Source organism: Hylaeus anthracinus, unplaced genomic scaffold (genome assembly GCF_026225885.1).
Source record: "Hylaeus anthracinus isolate JK02 unplaced genomic scaffold, UHH_iyHylAnth1.0_haploid 5, whole genome shotgun sequence".
NCBI lineage: Eukaryota > Metazoa > Arthropoda > Insecta > Hymenoptera > Colletidae > Hylaeus > Hylaeus anthracinus.
The window spans coordinates 14,349,248-14,367,888 of NW_026535322.1; the positions used below are offsets into that span (position 1 = coordinate 14,349,248).

General features: G+C 34.8%; 2 protein-coding genes across 7 annotated transcripts; both read right to left on the reverse strand.

Moving 5' to 3' along the window:
• Nucleotides 1-2,803: 2,803 nt before the first annotated feature.
• Nucleotides 2,804-6,071, reverse strand: LOC128895384 (MICOS complex subunit MIC27). Its single transcript, XM_054157930.1, has 6 exons — nucleotides 5,919-6,071; nucleotides 5,469-5,650; nucleotides 4,462-4,583; nucleotides 4,079-4,312; nucleotides 3,504-3,640; nucleotides 2,804-3,019 (listed from the first exon to the last, which is right to left on the reverse strand). Exons 1-6 carry the CDS (start codon nucleotides 5,931-5,933, stop codon nucleotides 2,996-2,998), a joined length of 714 nt encoding a protein of 237 aa, XP_054013905.1. The 5' UTR covers nucleotides 5,934-6,071; the 3' UTR covers nucleotides 2,804-2,995.
• Nucleotides 6,072-6,220: 149 nt separating this feature from the next.
• LOC128895382 (uncharacterized) lies at nucleotides 6,221-13,640 on the reverse strand. 6 transcript variants are annotated; one of them, XR_008461759.1, is made up of 7 exons: nucleotides 12,640-13,640; nucleotides 12,055-12,299; nucleotides 11,918-11,980; nucleotides 11,609-11,818; nucleotides 11,431-11,484; nucleotides 10,599-10,702; nucleotides 6,221-8,092 (listed from the first exon to the last, which is right to left on the reverse strand). XR_008461759.1 is itself a non-coding variant. In XM_054157928.1 (6 exons), the coding sequence occupies exons 1-6, from the start codon at nucleotides 12,654-12,656 to the stop codon at nucleotides 8,064-8,066; spliced, it is 618 nt and encodes a 205-aa protein (XP_054013903.1). In that variant the 5' UTR covers nucleotides 12,657-13,640; the 3' UTR covers nucleotides 6,221-8,063. The 6 variants fall into 6 exon arrangements, 4 of the variants coding, with proteins under 4 accessions (XP_054013903.1, XP_054013902.1, XP_054013901.1 ...); XR_008461760.1 differs by lacking the exon at nucleotides 6,221-8,092 and adding an exon at nucleotides 10,362-10,492; XM_054157928.1 differs by lacking the exon at nucleotides 10,599-10,702.
• Nucleotides 13,641-18,641: the final 5,001 nt, after the last annotated feature.

The following is an 18,641-nucleotide window of genomic DNA, read 5'->3' on the forward strand; positions in this document are numbered from 1 at the left end:
AACCAAGATTTTTCCTTGAAAATTAGCAAACTTTGAAGCGTTATAGCTTGAAACCTAATAAAAATCGGGTAAATACATTACAGCTTAATGAATTTGACTTGAAAAGTACTATCGCATGGTATAAAAAAAAATATATAGTTCCATATTTAAAAACGAAACTTGACTATCATATCTCGTTATATAACAAACTTAACAAAAATCCCTTCTCGCTGAAATATGAGCCCCACTTTACCATGCAATTTCGATATTTGAAATTTTGCATTTGACCGATAGTTTTGGAGTTAGAGCGCTGTATCATTAAGGCTTGGACACCCTATATATGTACAGGTATAAACAATATGTGATGCAAAAGTGAATAAACAGTATGGTAGGATGAAGCAATAGGGCTTATAAAGTGAAAGTTTAGTTTTTTACTTTATACCGATAGGCACACAACCGACCACACGCACTGCACACAGCACTATGAATGACAGTTCTTTCTTACACCGTGGTTACGGTATTCCGCAAAAAGGTCCGCGTAATTTAGTACCAACAATGTACAGGGTGTAAAAAAATGTTTGGTCTTGGCAAGCATAGGCGTATTCTACATCTTCAGATCGATGAAGATTTGTAGACAGAAGTTGCCGCAAAATTGTCCTTGACCTTTAATTTCAAGGTCAAATTTTTTTTCATTGCATTGTATTTTACGCATCACGAGGATAAAAAGTGTCAAAGGAACTATGGTTCCAAACTTAACCGTTAGCATAAAAAATAATAGTAGATTTATTACTAATGAAGCAAGCAGTAACTATTGTTTGTTTATCTGCTGTTTATCGGAAATCAAACATAACTGATCATAATCATAATCAATATTACCTTCTATGCTTGAAAAATGTTCATCTTCTACTTCTTCTGCTCAGCCAAAGAATCGATCTATTCTGATGAATATTCCTTAATAGCCGAGCTTGAATGCCAGCTTCAATATGGCCACCATTGTTTTGTAAACACGTCTGTAATCTGTTTTGAATGTTGTTCGTAATACGCTGATATAAATTTGGTATTCTTCTTAGATGTTCGAAGGCATTCTCTATTCGATTTTTTAATCCTAGCACAGTTCTTATTTCGTGCCCCGATCTATATATCTGTTCTTTCATCGCTCCCCATAAGAAAAAATCTAATGGATCGTGAGGCCATATAATTGGTGCAGGTCTTCGACCAATCCATTTGAATCCTAACATTTGATTTAAAAAGTCTCGAACTTGGCGACTAAAGTGTGGTGGTGGTCCATCGTGCATAAAATAAATAGAACGACGCCTCTCACGCGGAATGATTAGACGCAGATCGGTCAACAATCGTGAACGTAAAAACCTAAGGTAATTCTTACTTGTTAATCGATTTGGAAGATAATAAGGACCAATAATTCTGTTCCCTAAAATACCTGCCCACACATTGACTGAAAAGCGTCTTTGATTGAAATGTTGTATCATGGCATGAGGGTTTCGATAATTCTATATTCTAACATTTTGTCTGTTTTGTAAACCGGGGTTAGAAAAACTACTCTCATCCGTGAAAGTAATATTTTTTTAAAAATTTGACAAAACTTCCGCATCAATTTTTGGCGAAATGGTCAAATTTGAGCCCATAGTTCCTTTGACACTTTTTATCCTCATGATGCGTAGAATACAATGTAATGAAAAAAAAATTTGACCTTGAAATTAAAGGCCAAGGACAATTTTGCGGCAACTTCTGTTTACAAATCTTCATCAATCCGAAGATGTAGAATACGCCTATGCTTGCCAAGACCAAACATTTTTTTACACCCTGTACAAGCGGAACGCTCAAGTAGAAAATCTTCAATTCTTCACAACTTGCATAGCACGAAACTACCAAAGAATATTATTCTACAGGGTGTCCCAAAACTCGGGGAGGAGCCGGAAATGGGGGGTAGCTGAGACGATTCTGAACAATTTCCTTTGCAAAAATGTCGGATGGGGCTTCGTTAAGGAGATATTAAGCGAAAACCCCGACCAATCAGAGCACGCGTAGACCGTTGGAGCGGCCGCGGTAGCGAAGGCTAGACGGCAGCGTCAATGTCCTTCGATTCACGTCGAGTCACTTGTTCGCGTACAAGCGCGGCCGCCAGAGCGTAACCTTCGCTACCGCGGCCGCTCCAATGGTCTACGCGCGCTCTGATTGGTCGGGATTTTCGCTTAATATCTCCTTAACGAAGCCCGATCCGACATTTTTGCAAAGGAAATTGTTGTTCAGAATCGTCTCAGCTACCCCCCATTTCCGGCTCCTCCCCGAGTTTTGGGACACCCTGTATAGAGCGGAGATATCATAAGCTGAGATTCCTTACTCCACCGCAGGCGGCACTGCAGTCGGAAATCTTCGCATCTTACAACACTGTTGCAGAGAGACGAGGACAGGGCGATTAGGCTAGCATAATTTTTTTCCAGGATATTGAAGCAAAGAAGCAATATTTTCTAATAATTCTGGTTTTAATATATTCATTACACTTTGGCGGATGCGACTCCAAGGCCTGATTTTGTAATTTCGGCCTTAAAACATCATAAACAATAAAATAAAGATAGCAAATGTACTTTTATTATTTATAAAGTTTTGATTTGAGTATGAAAATAAAGTAGATTTAGTACACACTAAAAGATTTTTTTGGAATTGGAAACGTATGTAAGATTAAAATTGTTACTGTATTTATTTTCAATACCTATTTTTTTTTTTTATGTAATATTGTATATAACGTATTATAAATAAGGAAATAGTAATTCGTTTTTATTTGAATTATATTAAATTATTTAATATCTGGCTTTCATACATTTTTATTTACAGTTATATTAAAACATTGTATAATTTCTGTGATGTATGTATGGAAGTGAGTAATCATTCTGAGCACTCAGTCTCAGTGGACCATTGTACTCTGGTAATTTTCACGTTACTGTCATATTATAAAATGTGAATTTATTACTACATACAATAATTGATTTTTCTTTCATTTTTATTTATTTGCTGGTGGTTTCTCCTAAAATAAAATATAAAATATGATATATATGTAATAATGGCTAAATAATAATTATTAATATTTAATAATACGTAAAGAACGATTTAAATGAAATAAAAGGAATAATTGTATGAACACTGGTGGAGGTGGAGAGGGGTACCTAATTACTTCCATTTACTTAAACTTTCCTGATTGTTTGTATTTTGAGTTTCTTCTGTATGTGAGTTTTCCTTCAATATAATTGATTCTATAGGTTTTAGATGATCTTCATTATTATGATGAAATAAAGTACTTCGAACTTCTATGTTATCTTCATCGTGCTTTCCAAGAACTATGATTAAAACTTTCATTCAAAAATCAATTTTGTAGAAAAGTGATAAAAACATCAATGTCACAATTCATAATTGTTGTACGTTATAATTAGATGTCAAAATATATTAAAGGTAATGATTGGAAGTTAAAGGAGGAATGATGCAATAAGGAACATTTTTTTGTTGCATCCTACCTCCACTTTTTCAGTTGTAGTATTTGACGTTTTTTGTTCAAAAAGTCGAGTTATCATTTGATAAAAATCTGACTCAAATAGAGTTTTCATAAATGGTAACTCTTTGAGTGAAATTTCCGGTTTATCTCCTGGTTTCACTGAAATTATTGTTCAATATAGGCTAGTTCTAAAAGATCCAATGTATTTGGTGCAGTGCTAAATTACAATGTCTATGAAGGGCTAATAGAAAGAAACGTTATCCGTATCTTTCTACATTACTAATTTTCGTTGCACCCTTCTTGGATTGTAAAATGCTCTTCCTACGAGTTGCATTCCTCACTTTGCAGCGCAATTTATATGTACACAAAATAGAAACTTCTCCCATTAGAATTTATGCATCACACATATATGATGCGTGTTAGTGATCATTTCAATATGTAATATTTAATATTTATTACTCTTTAAAGATAATCTTTAAAAAAAAGATGTTTAAATAGATCAAAGAAATTCTTAATTAATATGCAATATTGTTATGAAATATTTAAATGCAAAAGTTGTAAATATTTCAATATTGCAGTAATAATAACTGTACACACCACCAATAACGAAATTGTAACCAATATTTCCATAATGTTCTACTATATTAATTGCTTCTTTTGTTTCTCTTGGGAAACAAACGGATCCAACAATACCAACACCTGTACTAGTATAAAGCAATCGTTTAAAGAAACCTCCTCTAAGACCCAGCACCAATCCTGATAAACCACCAATACCAACAGCTCCTACTCGTGGTAAAAGATTGCTTTCATCTTGAAGATAGTCGACTACAACTATAAAAAATAACAAATGAAATTATATTTACATTTATTAATAAATAAATTATGTGCTTCTTTTGTAATATGATACATCACTTAAAATATATCTATAGAACTCACAAATAAAAAAAGATGTAATTTTAGTAATAGGATGTAATACATACATTTAAAACTGTCAACAGTGGCTGAGACATTATTGGAAACATTGTCATACATAACTTTCAATCCTTGCACAGATTTACGTGCTTTCCTTATGTTTTCCTCCACAACAGATGGGTATTTTACACTGTGAAAGATCATGATCATCATTTTTTTAAGTCATCAAATATCTGCAAAGATCATCGAATAGAATGTTTCTTATGAGTAATACCATAATAAAATGTTTATGTAAACTGATTACTAAACTGCAGTTTTTATGCATTTATAAGTAAATATATTATTTTTTCTTTAATAAACAAAAGAAGGGTTGTCAGAGTTCCTTGGTGTCTTTTCATATTAATAATTTATAATATTTTTAATCTATAATTTTATAAGAATGTACAGCAATATTCTATAGCTAGAGTAATCCTTATAAACATACCATTTTGTTAGTCATATATGAGTTATATGCTGTTGGATAAAATGTAATCAGATTACATTTGCAATGATTGTGACTATGAAGCAAGTACATGTTAAATAGTGTTTTACATAGTAATTACAAAGCTTAATGATATATACTTATTTATTACATGGCAATTACATTATAATTACCATGTAATTATGTACTTATTTCACCAAATGCTAAACTTAGGTGACTGTTAAATATTAATGTCGTATTTTTAAAAATATACTTTATGCATGTGTTCCATAGCAACATGTGGAGTATTATAATAAACACCAGTGGCTGCTATGATACTTTCTTACTGTATCATGACAGACACTTATGTCTACTAAAACATTATCTGCCATTGTAGATAAAACTGAAAAATAACACAGACATTCAATGTGTTAATATATATCATAAATATATAAAATTCATAATTTTCAAGCTATTGATTACTGATATGAACTATAAATTATTGTTTGAACAACTTCTAGATTTAAATCTGAATAAAATAAGGATTCTTTATAAGACACATTTATGTAACAGAATAAAAGGACATTCATTAATATGAAATTACTTGCGCTTTACCATGGCATCTCTTTAGAATACCCATCGTCAACAGAGTAAATGGGTAGCTCCGACGGTTTTATTAAACTTGGTGGTTTTGCTTCGTTACAACATGGTTTAGAATGCTCTTCTGGTGGATTAGCAGGTTTCATTGCTGGTACTGCAGCACATAGTCCACACGGCATCAAGAATTTCTTGAACAACTTCATGTAAACATATATCTGATTTCTTTTTCATATACAAATAATATTAATTAAACTATTTAAGGAAAAAAAAACTGCTACTTCCATTTTTCAGATCTATTACACTTGTTTACTGATAACAGCATTGTACTTTACTCAAATATTCACTTATATTCTATTAAAATTAAGCAAACAATATTACATAAAAAAACTTATTCAATCGAAAATAATAAACCCTACATTTTAATGATTATAAAACTACACATAATCTACATAACTGTATAATTACCATTGTCCGCTGCATTCTAAAATACACAAAGTTCGATCGAAGTATATTTAAAATTGATGGTTTATTTACAAATTACTTCGAAATTTTGAACAATCCTGAAAATATGTAACCTAATTCGACAAATTCAAGATTGGCACTAGCAGAATGAGTTAGCAGACTAATAATAGGTTTTATCAGTATGCGACACCTAGTGTTCATTTCGGAAGTTGTTCATAAATTAATTATCAGATGTAGAAAAAGAGGTAAACTATACAAAATTGAGTGTGTTATTTTTGGTCTGATTATCAGAAAGATATTACATGGATTATCCAACTTGATTTAATATACAATATTCTCTGTTCAGGTGTCACAATTTCTTATTGTCAAGTTAATATATGTATAGTTATTCTCATCATATTCCGGAAATGCTCGTTTAATCGATAATGTAATTTTATTCTATAACGCGACTTGTTTATTTTTTATTCGAATTTGGAATCTAGATAAAAATATTGCTTATCTATGGTGTAGTGTGAATCGAGTCAAAGAGATGAGGTTTCGTCTACCTTCCTCGTAGGCTGTCTCAGCTCGGTCCTGAGCTTGTGACAACCTGAAAGGGAATATTGTTTTCATCACAATCCTGTCAATTGAATTCCTTTAACATATATTATGATGTACACATTTTTCTCATTGATAAATTTATCCGTTATTAAATATTTTGGATATGGTACAATTAAAACAGTAACGGTCGTCTGAGAATGGCGATTATGGATCTGTGACTATAACTCGTTTCGGTAGTTGGTCGCTTTCTTAAAGTATTACTTATTAATTGAAACAAAATTAAAATAGATCATAACACAAAAGATGTACTTACCATATATAAGCGCAGCTAAGCAAAAATTTCAAATGACATAGAATTTATTAGTTAAAAGTAAAAACTTACATTACTTCGTACAAAATTGACATACTGTGCCAAGTTTTTGTTTATGCAGTCATTTGCAAAAATTTCCAACGATTAAAAAGAAGATCACAGAACCGGTCGAATTTGACATTACCTATACTATATCTTATTACATATAATAACCAAAATTTATTGATATTATTTATTGAATAAAAATTAATAATCATTAATGGAATATGTGCTTACCTTTACACTCGTTCTGCCGAATTCCATTAAGACACCCGGTTGATAATCATCACAACGATGCACCGGTTCCCTGCAAGTTATGTCTCTACCAAATACTCTACCAATAGTTGATTCCAAAAACCTATGTACATAATTATTCATAATGATTTTGAATGGTGATTACACTTATTTAAATTTTAAGATTGAAATTTCGTAATTTTTATGTTTCATGAAAAATAAAGGATATTAACTTAATACTAAAATAGCCATTTTTAAATGTGAAATTGTGCTATTTTCATGTGTATCAGTACTTTGTTTAGAGCAGTGCTCGGAATTACTTGCTCATTTCGGGCCGATTCCTGAAGTCTTATTATGTATAGGTCTATAAACATGTGTTGAACATACACATATAATAACAATAATATATGATATAATAATTGCAGCTTTGTCAATAGCTTTCCACATCACCCAAGAGGTATTATTGTTGAAGCGGTTTCTTCAAAGTGGTTTCCTTTATAGACCTATTCCACTAAACGTTAATAAGACCGATAATAAAATATGTGACTTGGCAAGAAAATTGAAATCAAAATTATAAACGTATTAATTTTCATTTGATCTTCTGGGTCGTTTGAACGGTTCTATAAGCAATGGTATATCCACAGATAATTTAGAAGAATTAGTTCGTATCAACGAGGATGATAATTCATCGCTCAAAGACGAACGTTTTCCTGTTTTTATATTTTTCATTTTAGAAAATAAGCTTTTGCATAAATATCTGGACTCAAGCATAGACAAAATTCGAAGACCAAAATTTCGGAGAAATGGATAACGTGATGCATCTAAAATTTTGAAGATCTCAACTCCCTTTTCTAGCCGAGCTTATAAATACAGATCATGTTGCAAATCGTAAAGTTCTGCTTGAAATTGTAGGCTTTGTTCCTCGAATCGCACAGTGAAAGCCCGGGTAGCACCGGACCACCGGACGTCCATTTCATGTCCAGTACTGGCTGGTGCTGGCTGGTACTGGCCATGCTTGGCCACGCCTAGCATTTGACTTCCAGGCCACGGACATCTAGGCAAATGTCTAAACAGTCTCAGTTTGTGGTTGATACACTATTTAGTTTCTTCATTTCACCGCCAAAGTGCGGAGCAGTCAGTTTACATGAGTTGGCATTAGAGTCTGAATGTTTGCATTGTTGAACCCAGCATTTTAGCTGCCCATAGTTGGAAAGCACCGAATTTGATATTATGTTACACAGTGTCACCTTGCACTCTACTGGAAAGGACCTTCATGTACTGGCTGCTCATTTCGATTTCACATCTTTTTCTACTTTCTTGCATTTTTTTAGGGGGATCTTCTATTTTTCTATGATTATTCTTTAAGTCCTCCACTTTTTCATGTACTTGGCGTAATTTTTTTACTTTTTTGAAGTTTTTTATAGGGATTTCACTTCTTTTTACAAAGATAATTTGTATAGTGAATGACTTCAAATAATAGAAAATGGGAGATCAGTTTGAATTCTTTAAGGTTCCAATGTGCGCGGAACGCATTGCAGGAAGTCTCATTGCAAGAAATTTATTAAAGGAAAAATGTAATCACTTTATCAGTAACATTTAAATGCAACAAGACTTTCTGTCATGTGTCGTGGGTACTTTTGAGAAATTAAAGGACTAAGTCTGACCTCTCTTTTTCTATATTATTGTAATACAATAAATTATCTATTACAAATAGTGGATCTCTGTTCATTTTCTCATGTTCTCATTATTTAAATTTGTTACAATTATTTGTATTACATTATTGTAATACAATAAATTATGTGTTACAAGTAGTGGATCTTTGTTCATTTTCTCATTATTTAAATTTCTTGCAACAAAACTGTCTCCCATACATTGTGTGTACTTTTGAAAATTATAAGGACTGAAACTGATATTGGAATACGATTACTTGTGCATTACAAATAGTGGATCTCTTTTTTTATTTCTCGCTTTATCTTTAACATTCGAATTTCTTGCAACAAGACTTTCTGCCACGTGCTCTGCGTTCTTCTGAACTTTATTCTAATACAATAAATTATGCGTTACAAATAGTTGATTTCTTTTTTTCATTTCTCACTTCATCTTTAACATTTAAATTTCTTGCAGTGAGACATCTTGCCATGCGTTCTGTATACTTTTGGAAACTTAATGGACTGAAGCTGGTCTCTTTCCTATATCTGGCTTCAGACACATTACATATATTGTAGACTCTACACTTACTATAATAAAAGACAAATGTATTTTTATCTTAAGCTCTACATTAATTTCCAAGTAAAATAAGGTTTGTATGTGTTATTTACAAATAAAATTAATGTCATATAAATAACGCACAATTTATTATATTACAATACCAGCTTCAGTCTCTTAAGTCTTCAAAAGCACACATAACGCATGGCAGAAAGTCTTGTTGTAACAAACTTAAATGTTAAAAATGAAGTATGAAATGGAAAAAGAGGTCCACTATTTCTAACGCACAATTTCTTATATTACAATACCAGATTCAGTCCTTTGAGTTTTCAAAAGTACGCACAATGCATGTCAGAAAGTCTTGTTGGAAGAAACCAAATGTCACAAATGCAAACTGACAGTTACAGGTTAAAAATGAACGAGCAGCATGAGTGACAGCCATATTACAATTCCGACCGACGAGCCTTGCCGACTGATTCCGAGAGTCGACGAATCGACGAACGGCCTTAGGTCCTACTGGGTAACAAGCAGAGTGCAAGATCTTCAACTCACCAATTTCATTGAAACTTTGTACATTTATAGATTTCGTTCCCCTGATTACGATTATATACCATTATAGGGACAGACACTCAATAGTTTTTGAGATATTTGTAATTAAAGTTGTATTATTACCTTGATGTACGAGTTTAGTTGCAACAATCGTCAACTATAATGATGGCGCACCGGTAGTTTACCAGACTCTTACGCCGCTGACCGGGGTTCAAATCCTTTTCCTAGTAAGAGTTCTTTTTTTTTGTTCTAATTAATTCATTTTCATACACGAACATTCAAAATGGTAAACAATATAATAAAAATATTAATCCTCCGCCCAACAGCTACGATATATACATATATGCGTTGAGCTCTATCCCATTGAGCTCTTTCCTAACTGGAATGTGAACTCCTGTAGGAAGAAGTATAGACGATGGAGGTCCGAAAAAAATGCAAAATGGGTAGTTCCGGTATTATCCTACAGCAAATTTATTTGTAGAGGGGGAACAAACGTACGCCGTAACATAACCTACCCGAGCATCGCTGAGCATTGTCGAGTAAGTTACTTTCAGATTCTTTTCCATATAAAATTGGATAAATACAATATAAATTGAATTGTGACAAATAATAAAATTTAGCTCTTTTGTTGTGGAACGCGTCGTGCGGTGATAGGGCATTTTCTGACGTGAGTAAGGTGCCCGTGGAGCGCTAAACCGCTCTGCCCGGAGAGGCGCGTGAAATAAAAATTCGAAATACTTTTAGGAAAAAGCAAAGACGTTTATTCAGTCGACTCGTTTGGTTTAAATCGTTTCGTAGTTCGTTACCAGAGGTTCGATTACGATTGATCCAGGGCCCACAAGCTCCCGTATTTAGCGTTGAAGCCCAATCTAACACGCGCCCGTCGCGGATGATGGCGCCAGTGTCGTTACTACTACATACATATAATCCGTGAGACACACACACAACGGTATGGTACCACGTATGTGTATTTATACTTGCTTTAAAATTAATCTAAATAAAAAAATAATTATAGGGAAAAAAACACAACTTATACAAAATTAAATTTATTATCACCGGAAAACATTGAAAAAACAATAAAGAATCTAAAATTCAATTGTATAAAATATATATACAAAAAATATATTGATTTACATTATATCAACATTCATACATATATGTTCATATAAAATGTATAAAAATACAAACAGAACAATAATATAAAAATGCATATATATTCACATAATAAAGTGTAAACATTTAAAATCAGCAAAATTCGTGGCTTTGCGCCTAAGAACATGATCACTCATGATCTTAATCGAAGAACCGTGACTCTTGCTGGTTTTAAATGTTTACGTATATATATGTATTCGTTCATACATACGATTGCATTACAATCCACACACTCATACATATTCGTACATATAAAATATATAAAAATACAAACGCAACAATAATATAAAAATGCATACAGAGGGTGTCCCAGAACTCCTGTAAGAACCGGAAATGGAGGGTAGCTGATACGATTCTGAACAACAATTTCCTTTGCAAAAATGTTGTTGGAGGCTTCATTTTTGAATTATTAACGAAAAATGAAGCTCCCACCCCAATAATTAATGTTTAACTATTACATCTAGTATTTTTTAAAATATTTTATACCTTTAAGGCCTTTTCTGATAGCTGGTTGAACTTGATTCCTTTGGACAGTGCAACCTGTAATTGTAACAAAAAATGAATAGAAGCACTTTTTAAATGACACGCATAATACTAAATACCTATCATAATTAAAAAAAGGAATGTAATAGAAGATAATATTATTGTAAGGTAATACACTCACCTCTGGATGATCCCGGAAGCACATTATAGGCAAGTGCGTCGGAGTCTCTGCTGGTCCCAGGTCCTACGTAGTCCTTCGGTCCCACGTCGTCCTTAGGTCCCACGTTGTCCATAGGTCCCACGTCGTCCATAGGTCCCACGTTATCCATTGGTCCCACGTTGTCCTTAGGTCCCACGTTGTACTGGTATCCAACAGTGAGCACAGGTTGATCTATATTAACAAAATTATATAACATTATATATACACTTAATGTTGGAGGTCTTCTCATTTATATGTGGTGTATTAAGTGTATTAAGATCAAAAACTTACATTCTTCTTCTTCTTCAATTTCCATTACAAGTTCCTCCTGTTGCTCGATAGATGTGGCAGGTGCTAATAGAATTTAATAAATATTTTCATTAATAATTTGTTAAATATAGTTTAAGAAGTGTATAGTCAATTATTACCTGGTAAGTTGCAGCTTGGTGCTGCATGACTTGTAAGCTTTGATCCAACGCGGTAATGAATTTCGAAGTGGTCCCCACAAACCACTCGATTTCTCAACCGGCTGGGAGGGAGTTGGAATAGATCTTCCGTTCCACAAGCTTCAAGCCATTTTAAACATCTATCGCTGTCCTTCGACAGACAGGGGAAGCTGAATATCGGCTGCCTGGTGTTTGTGCACCCCAGTACAGCACATTTTTTGTGGGGCCTATAAATACATATTTACATAAAGAAAAAATTAATAATTAAAAATTAATAACTAAAAATTTCGAAATTTTTAATAATTAAAAATTAATAATTAATAATTTCGAAATTTTTTCTAGATATGATTTCAATAAATAATCAAATGTACTATGAGCCGAAAAAGTATTCGGACACCTTTTAAATGCTTTTAAAATGCAATTGAAATGAATTGAAAGGAAAGGACAAAACAGGATAAAAGAAAGCACGGGAAAAACCGTCCTTTCGTATTGTAACAAAATATATAAAAGCCGTATTTTTTCTTTTAGTAATTATTTAGTATTTTTATAAAAATAATAACTATTTACCTCTTATTGTTATCCATAATCGGTGTGAACTAAAAACACTATCGCAGAACCACGCAGAACCGGCAGCACACAGCAGCACACAGCACTTACTTGCACCATGCACTTGCATCCACTTACATGCACTCGCTATCACGTTATGACCATATGGAGTTGAAATTTTGCCGCACTTTGCCGAGCGCGTTCGCCATAGAATAAACGTACACAGAATATGAACCCAATGGCGCGAAAGGAGTGATAGTAGCGCCATCATCCCCGACGGGCGCGAGATAAAATCGGGCTTCAAGTTCACAAGAGTAGTGCTTATAGGGCCTGGATTGATCTCTCTGGAAAAATCCTCGCTCGATCTGCTGCTTCTCTCCCTTCTCCAGAAGATTCCTGATCCTCCCTTCGGGTTGTCCTGGTCCAATCGGGGATTGCGCCCTATTCCTTCTATCGGTGATCTTCATCGATCTTGGATCCACCCTAGAGTCGGGTGGAGGCGGGAGTCGCGCGGCCATGTTTGTGCAGGACTACATGTGAAAAGGGAAAACGTGGAGGTCTAGAGAGAAAACGCGCCAGCGAGACACAGCAACCCTTAAGGAAATTTATTACCCTCTTAGAGAAGTCGCCGAAAACGCGAACCGAGGTACAGCGCGAGTCTGTTATTTTCAAGGATCTTACGAGTTGGAGCAAAAGCTAACTCGACTTGAATTCTAAAGAAATGCATTCCAACGGAAACGGCGATTCGACACGGCCTATAATGAATCTATCAAGTATTTTCAGCGAACGTTCCCTTTTCTCTCCTGACTTTTGACTTTCCCACGCTTGATCATCCACGTTGAATGTTTTAACAATGTACGTAGCGGTTCGTTGATTCAATGCGTTAATCCATTTGGATTCCCCTCCTAATTTGAATATAAATATATACTACATGCGGTAGTGTTTAAGCTATTCCGCGTTGTGGCACTACATGCCATGAAGCTGAGTTCACGTGATAGCGTAACACTCTATACCAAATTGTACATATTTGTATGATCTAACTAATTGAAACTTTGTACATTTATAGCCGGTAGAGTACCAGACTCGTAATAACACGGAGTCTCGCCGAGACAGCGGTCGTGTGCGCATCGGTCACCGATCGCTCTGTAGAAATCACTTAGTTTTTTGGCGACTTCAATGTAAACATTGTGCTAGCCGAGTTAAAAAAAAAAAACACCAAATAGTGCTGTAAGAGTGTGTGGCTCATATCGCTTGAAAAGTTAAAGTTAAAATAACCATACAAATAGTGAAATATAAACCGACGCGACCCGTTGGGCCGCTTCAACGCGAGGCACAAGTCAAAATGGCCGAAGAAAATAATAAGCGTTATGCTACCCCGTTGGGCAACCCAACTAGACCGATCACATCGTTTCCGACACCGCGGCCTCGCATCAAATCCAACATAAAGCTCAATTCAATACAACTTTGTCGGCTTTACAAACAAGCCCTTACAGATCGTACAGCAACGAGCAACATAACCTACAAAGAAAACGTGGCGCCTAACCTATCCATGGCACGAAAACGCAAGACATCAGTGTCGCCGCCAGTGGTAGACGACGAAAGCCCGTTCACTAGTAAGGCAGGATTACCAACAGACGGCTGGCAATCTCCTAAAAAAACTGCCAAGAAAAGACAGGTATTAGATGAACTCCAACCACCGGCGCCCAACACCATTAACAGATATGAATCACTATCAGATGTCAGCGACATAGATGTAGCTAACAACAAGGAAGATGCACCAGCAGTGCAATTGAAAAAGCGCGAACGTCCTCCACCAATATATACAGAAAAAATAACGATGACAGAGCTTATTGACCTCATAAAGAATGCAAACATCCAAAAAAACCAATTTATTATCAGGAGATTTGAGACAGACAGCGAAGATGACCATCAACACACCATGTATACGACTCAGATCAACCACTATAAGGCTATCATAGAAGCGTTGAAAAACAAAACTACACCATTCTATACTTACACACCAAAAGACCATAAACCTAAATCCTTTGTACTAAAAGGTGTGAAAGGCGACTTCTCAATGGACTACATTAAAAAAGAAATTGAAGATCTCCAGTTACCCGGAGTAGTCATCCTAGATGTAGCAGAATTCCGATTTGATAGAAATCGTCCTAATAGGCACCATCATATAGTGCAACTATCAAACAGCAGCCCCACTACTAACCTTCTCAACGTTAGGGCACTTGCTTATTAGCAGGTCAAGTGGGAAAGGTTACGTAAACCCGAAGTGTTCCAATGCAAAAAGTGTCAAAGAGTTGACCACTCCAGCCGTAATTGCAATCTGGAATTTAGATGTGTTAAATGTGCCCAATCTCACGGACCTGGCAACTGCAGTATTCAACAAGTTGAAGACAAATCTCTTTTAAAATGGGCAAACTGTAGCGAAACAGGACACCCAGCCTTGTACAAAGGATGTCCGTACCTGAAACTGGCACGTGACATCAGAAAACAACATAAGCATATCCGCCAAGTAAACACGCAGCAGCGACTAACAAAAATCCATTCTCGAGTCAACGGAAACATATATTTTGCTCAAATGGCGAAAAAGAACATCCTCACCCACGCACAACAGACACAGAATGGTGAAGACCGGATCCCAGCTCATGCAACCCCAATCATCGCACCCCAACACACTCCAAGTCAACCACCACCACCACCATCGCAGGAACCTGCATGGCTTTCGGGTCTAAAAAATGATCTGTCAACCCTAATCACGAACCAGCTTAAAAGCATTTCAACACAAGTAGCAACGAACACTGCCAAAATCGAATTCATACTCAATTCTTTATATCAAAATGGTCAGGTCCAATTCCACTAAACGAATTTAATGTTTCAGCAATAAATGTTAACTCAATTATTGCCAACTACAGACGACTGGAACTCACAGAATACCTGACACGACACAAACATGACATAATTTTTTTTTTCACCTGTCTGTTTTATGTCGCATCGAATACAAGGTCATTAGCGACAGAACTATTTGCGATTTTTTAAATCTTAGAATATATATTAATGTCTTTGAGGAAGTCTATTGTATTTCTGATATGGTCCTGCACTGTTAGGGCTGAGTCTGGTTTGACTCCGTATTTTTTCCTTTTCTGTTCTATTTCTTTACATTTGTATAATAGGTGGTTTATTGTTAGACGATGGGTTTGACAAAAATGACATTTGGGGGGTTCGGATTTGGTGATGAGGTAGTCGTTGGTGATTTTTGTTTGGCCAGTTCTCAATCGAGACAATACAGATTTTTCTGTCCTGTTGAGGTTTATGGTTGGTATTTGCTGATAGAAGTTCTGGATGATGTTGTGAATTTTTGTTATGTTGGTTGTGGTCCAAATTTTATTCCATTCTTCTTTTGTTTTTGTTTTTACATTAATTATTTGGTCAAGACATGGTATTGGTGTTGCAGGTTCGTTTGGTGGTAGTTCGGTTGCTTCTTTTGCGGGGTGTCTGCTTTTTCGTTTCCAATTATTCCTTGATGAGAGGGAATCCAAATAATTGTGGTGTTTATTTTTCTATTTGTGAGTTCTGTGTACATTTCTTGGATTTCTTGGATAATTTCGTGCTTGTCCTTTCTATTGGTTGACTGTAGAGCCTTGATCACACTCATGGAGTCAGAGTAAATCACCGAGTTTTGTACATTATTTTTGTTTATATATTTCAGGGCATTTAGGATTGCATATGCTTCAGCAGTAAAGATAAATGTAACTTTGGGGAGGTTCTGTTGGATTTTTTTATTGTCTGTAATAATAGCATACCCAACGCCTCGCTCTGATTTCGATGCATCTGTATACATTTGTTTGTATTGGACATATTTATTGTTGAGATCTAGGAATTTGGATTTGTGTTCAATTCTGCTTTGTTCGTTTTTTAACCTTTCGTCGAGTTCAATGTTGGTTTGGGGAATTTTTATAGTCCATGGTGCTATTCTTCCTGGTTTGCGTTCTATGGTAGGGGTCTTTTCGATTTTATACAATTGTAGCATTTTTCTTATTCTTATATAAAATGGTGGAGGGAGTTTGTGTTTTTTGTTGTGAAGCTGCGTGTATTTGTTGGTGAACATATAATTAAATGGCTTAAGAATTTTCTTCTTTGTTCAAGATTCATTTCCGTAGATTCGAATAAAATGCTACTTATCGGGGCTGTACGGAATACGCCTGTAGCAATTCTTAGTGCCGAGTGTTGAGTTGATTCTATTATTTTTAATACGTGATGTTTAGCTGATCCATATAAAATTGATCCGTAATCTATTTTTGATCGTATTAGTGCCCGGTATGTTTTAAGTAGAACTTCCTGATCGGCCCCCCAATTATTGTTAGCTAGTACTTTCATGATGTTTATTCTTTTGATGCAAGTTTCTTTTAGGTGTTTCATATGTGGAATCCAGGTCAGTTTTTTGTCCAGTAATAGTCCAAGAAGTTTAACATTATCTACATTTTGAATTTCAGAGTTATACAAATATATTTTTGGTTGGTTTTGGCATTTCATTTTTCTAGTGAACAGTATACATTGTGTTTTTTGGATTGAAAACTTGAGACCAGATTTTTTAGACCACGAGAGAACGTTCATGGTTGATTGTAGGTGTTCATTTATTGTGTTTAAATTATTTCCATTGCATGTTATTGTGAGATCGTCTGCGAATAGGTGGCTCTTGACAGGAAGTTTGACGTTTTTGGTAATATCATTAATTCCTATTAGAAACAAAGTTACACTCATGACTGAACCTTGGGGAAGACCTTTTTCGATAATTGTGATTTTTGAGAGTATTCCATTTGCTCTAACTTGGATGGTTCTATCTTTAAGGAAGAATATTATAAAGGCTAATATATTTCCGTTTATATTTAGTTTGACAAGTGTTTCAACGATTTTTGGTTTCCAGATCATATCGTATGCTTTTTCTATATCTAAGCATATTGCCACGAGGAGTTCGTTTTTTAGAAAAGTGTCATGTATGTTTGTTACAATGTTTGTTAGAGCATCTGTCGTGGAGCGGTATTGACGGAAACCAAATTGGTTTGGGTTTAGAATATTGTTAGTTTCTAGATACCATCTAAGTCTTTTATTTACGATTTTTTCTAGTGTTTTGCACATGGTGTTTGTTAAGGTGATTGGTCGGTAGCTCTCTGATTTGTGTTTGTTTTTGTTTGGTTTAAGAATAGGAATGATTATTGCTTTTTGCCATTGTTTAGGGAAGACTTTATGGATCCAGATGCAGTTGTAGATTTTTAATAAGTATGCGATTCCGTCTATAGGAAGTTTTTTGAGTAATCTGTTTGGGATATTGTCGGGGCCTGGTGCTGAGTTTTTTGTGATGGAGAGAGTACTTTTTATTTCATCGATTGTTATTGGTAAGTTTAATTCTTGGTTTGTGTTGTTTTTGTCTGTGTGTTTTATGATATCGTTAAGAGTGGTTTCCTGATCTGGTTGATTTAAAAGAGATGACGGATGGTAGTTTCTATTTCCTGAGTTTAGTTTGAATTGTTCTGCAAGGGTGTTAGCAATGTCATCTGAATTAGTTACTACTGTATTTGTGTCAGATTCAAAAAAGGTGATGTAGGAGGACGACCGATGTCCATTTATACATTTAATTTTTTTCCATACCTCTTTTGGTGATGTTTGGTTGGTTATTGAGGATACATACACTTTCCATGATTCTTTCTTGCTTTCCTTAATTTTTCTACGGAAGATGGCTCGGAGTTTTTTGAACTCGATTAGATTTTCTGAGGTAGGATGTCTCTTTGCTCGATTGAAAGCATGATGACTTTCTCTTAAGGCTATTTTACAGTTCTCATTCCATCAGGGTACAGTTTGTTTCTTTTCTTTATTAATTTTAACATTTTTGGAAGGTATTCCTGCTGCAGTTGTAATTATGTTTTCAAACTCGTTTATTGTTTCGTTGATTGTAGTAGGGTTTATTTCAATGTGTTTTTCTTTTTCTACAAGGATACGTGTTATGTTTTCTTTAT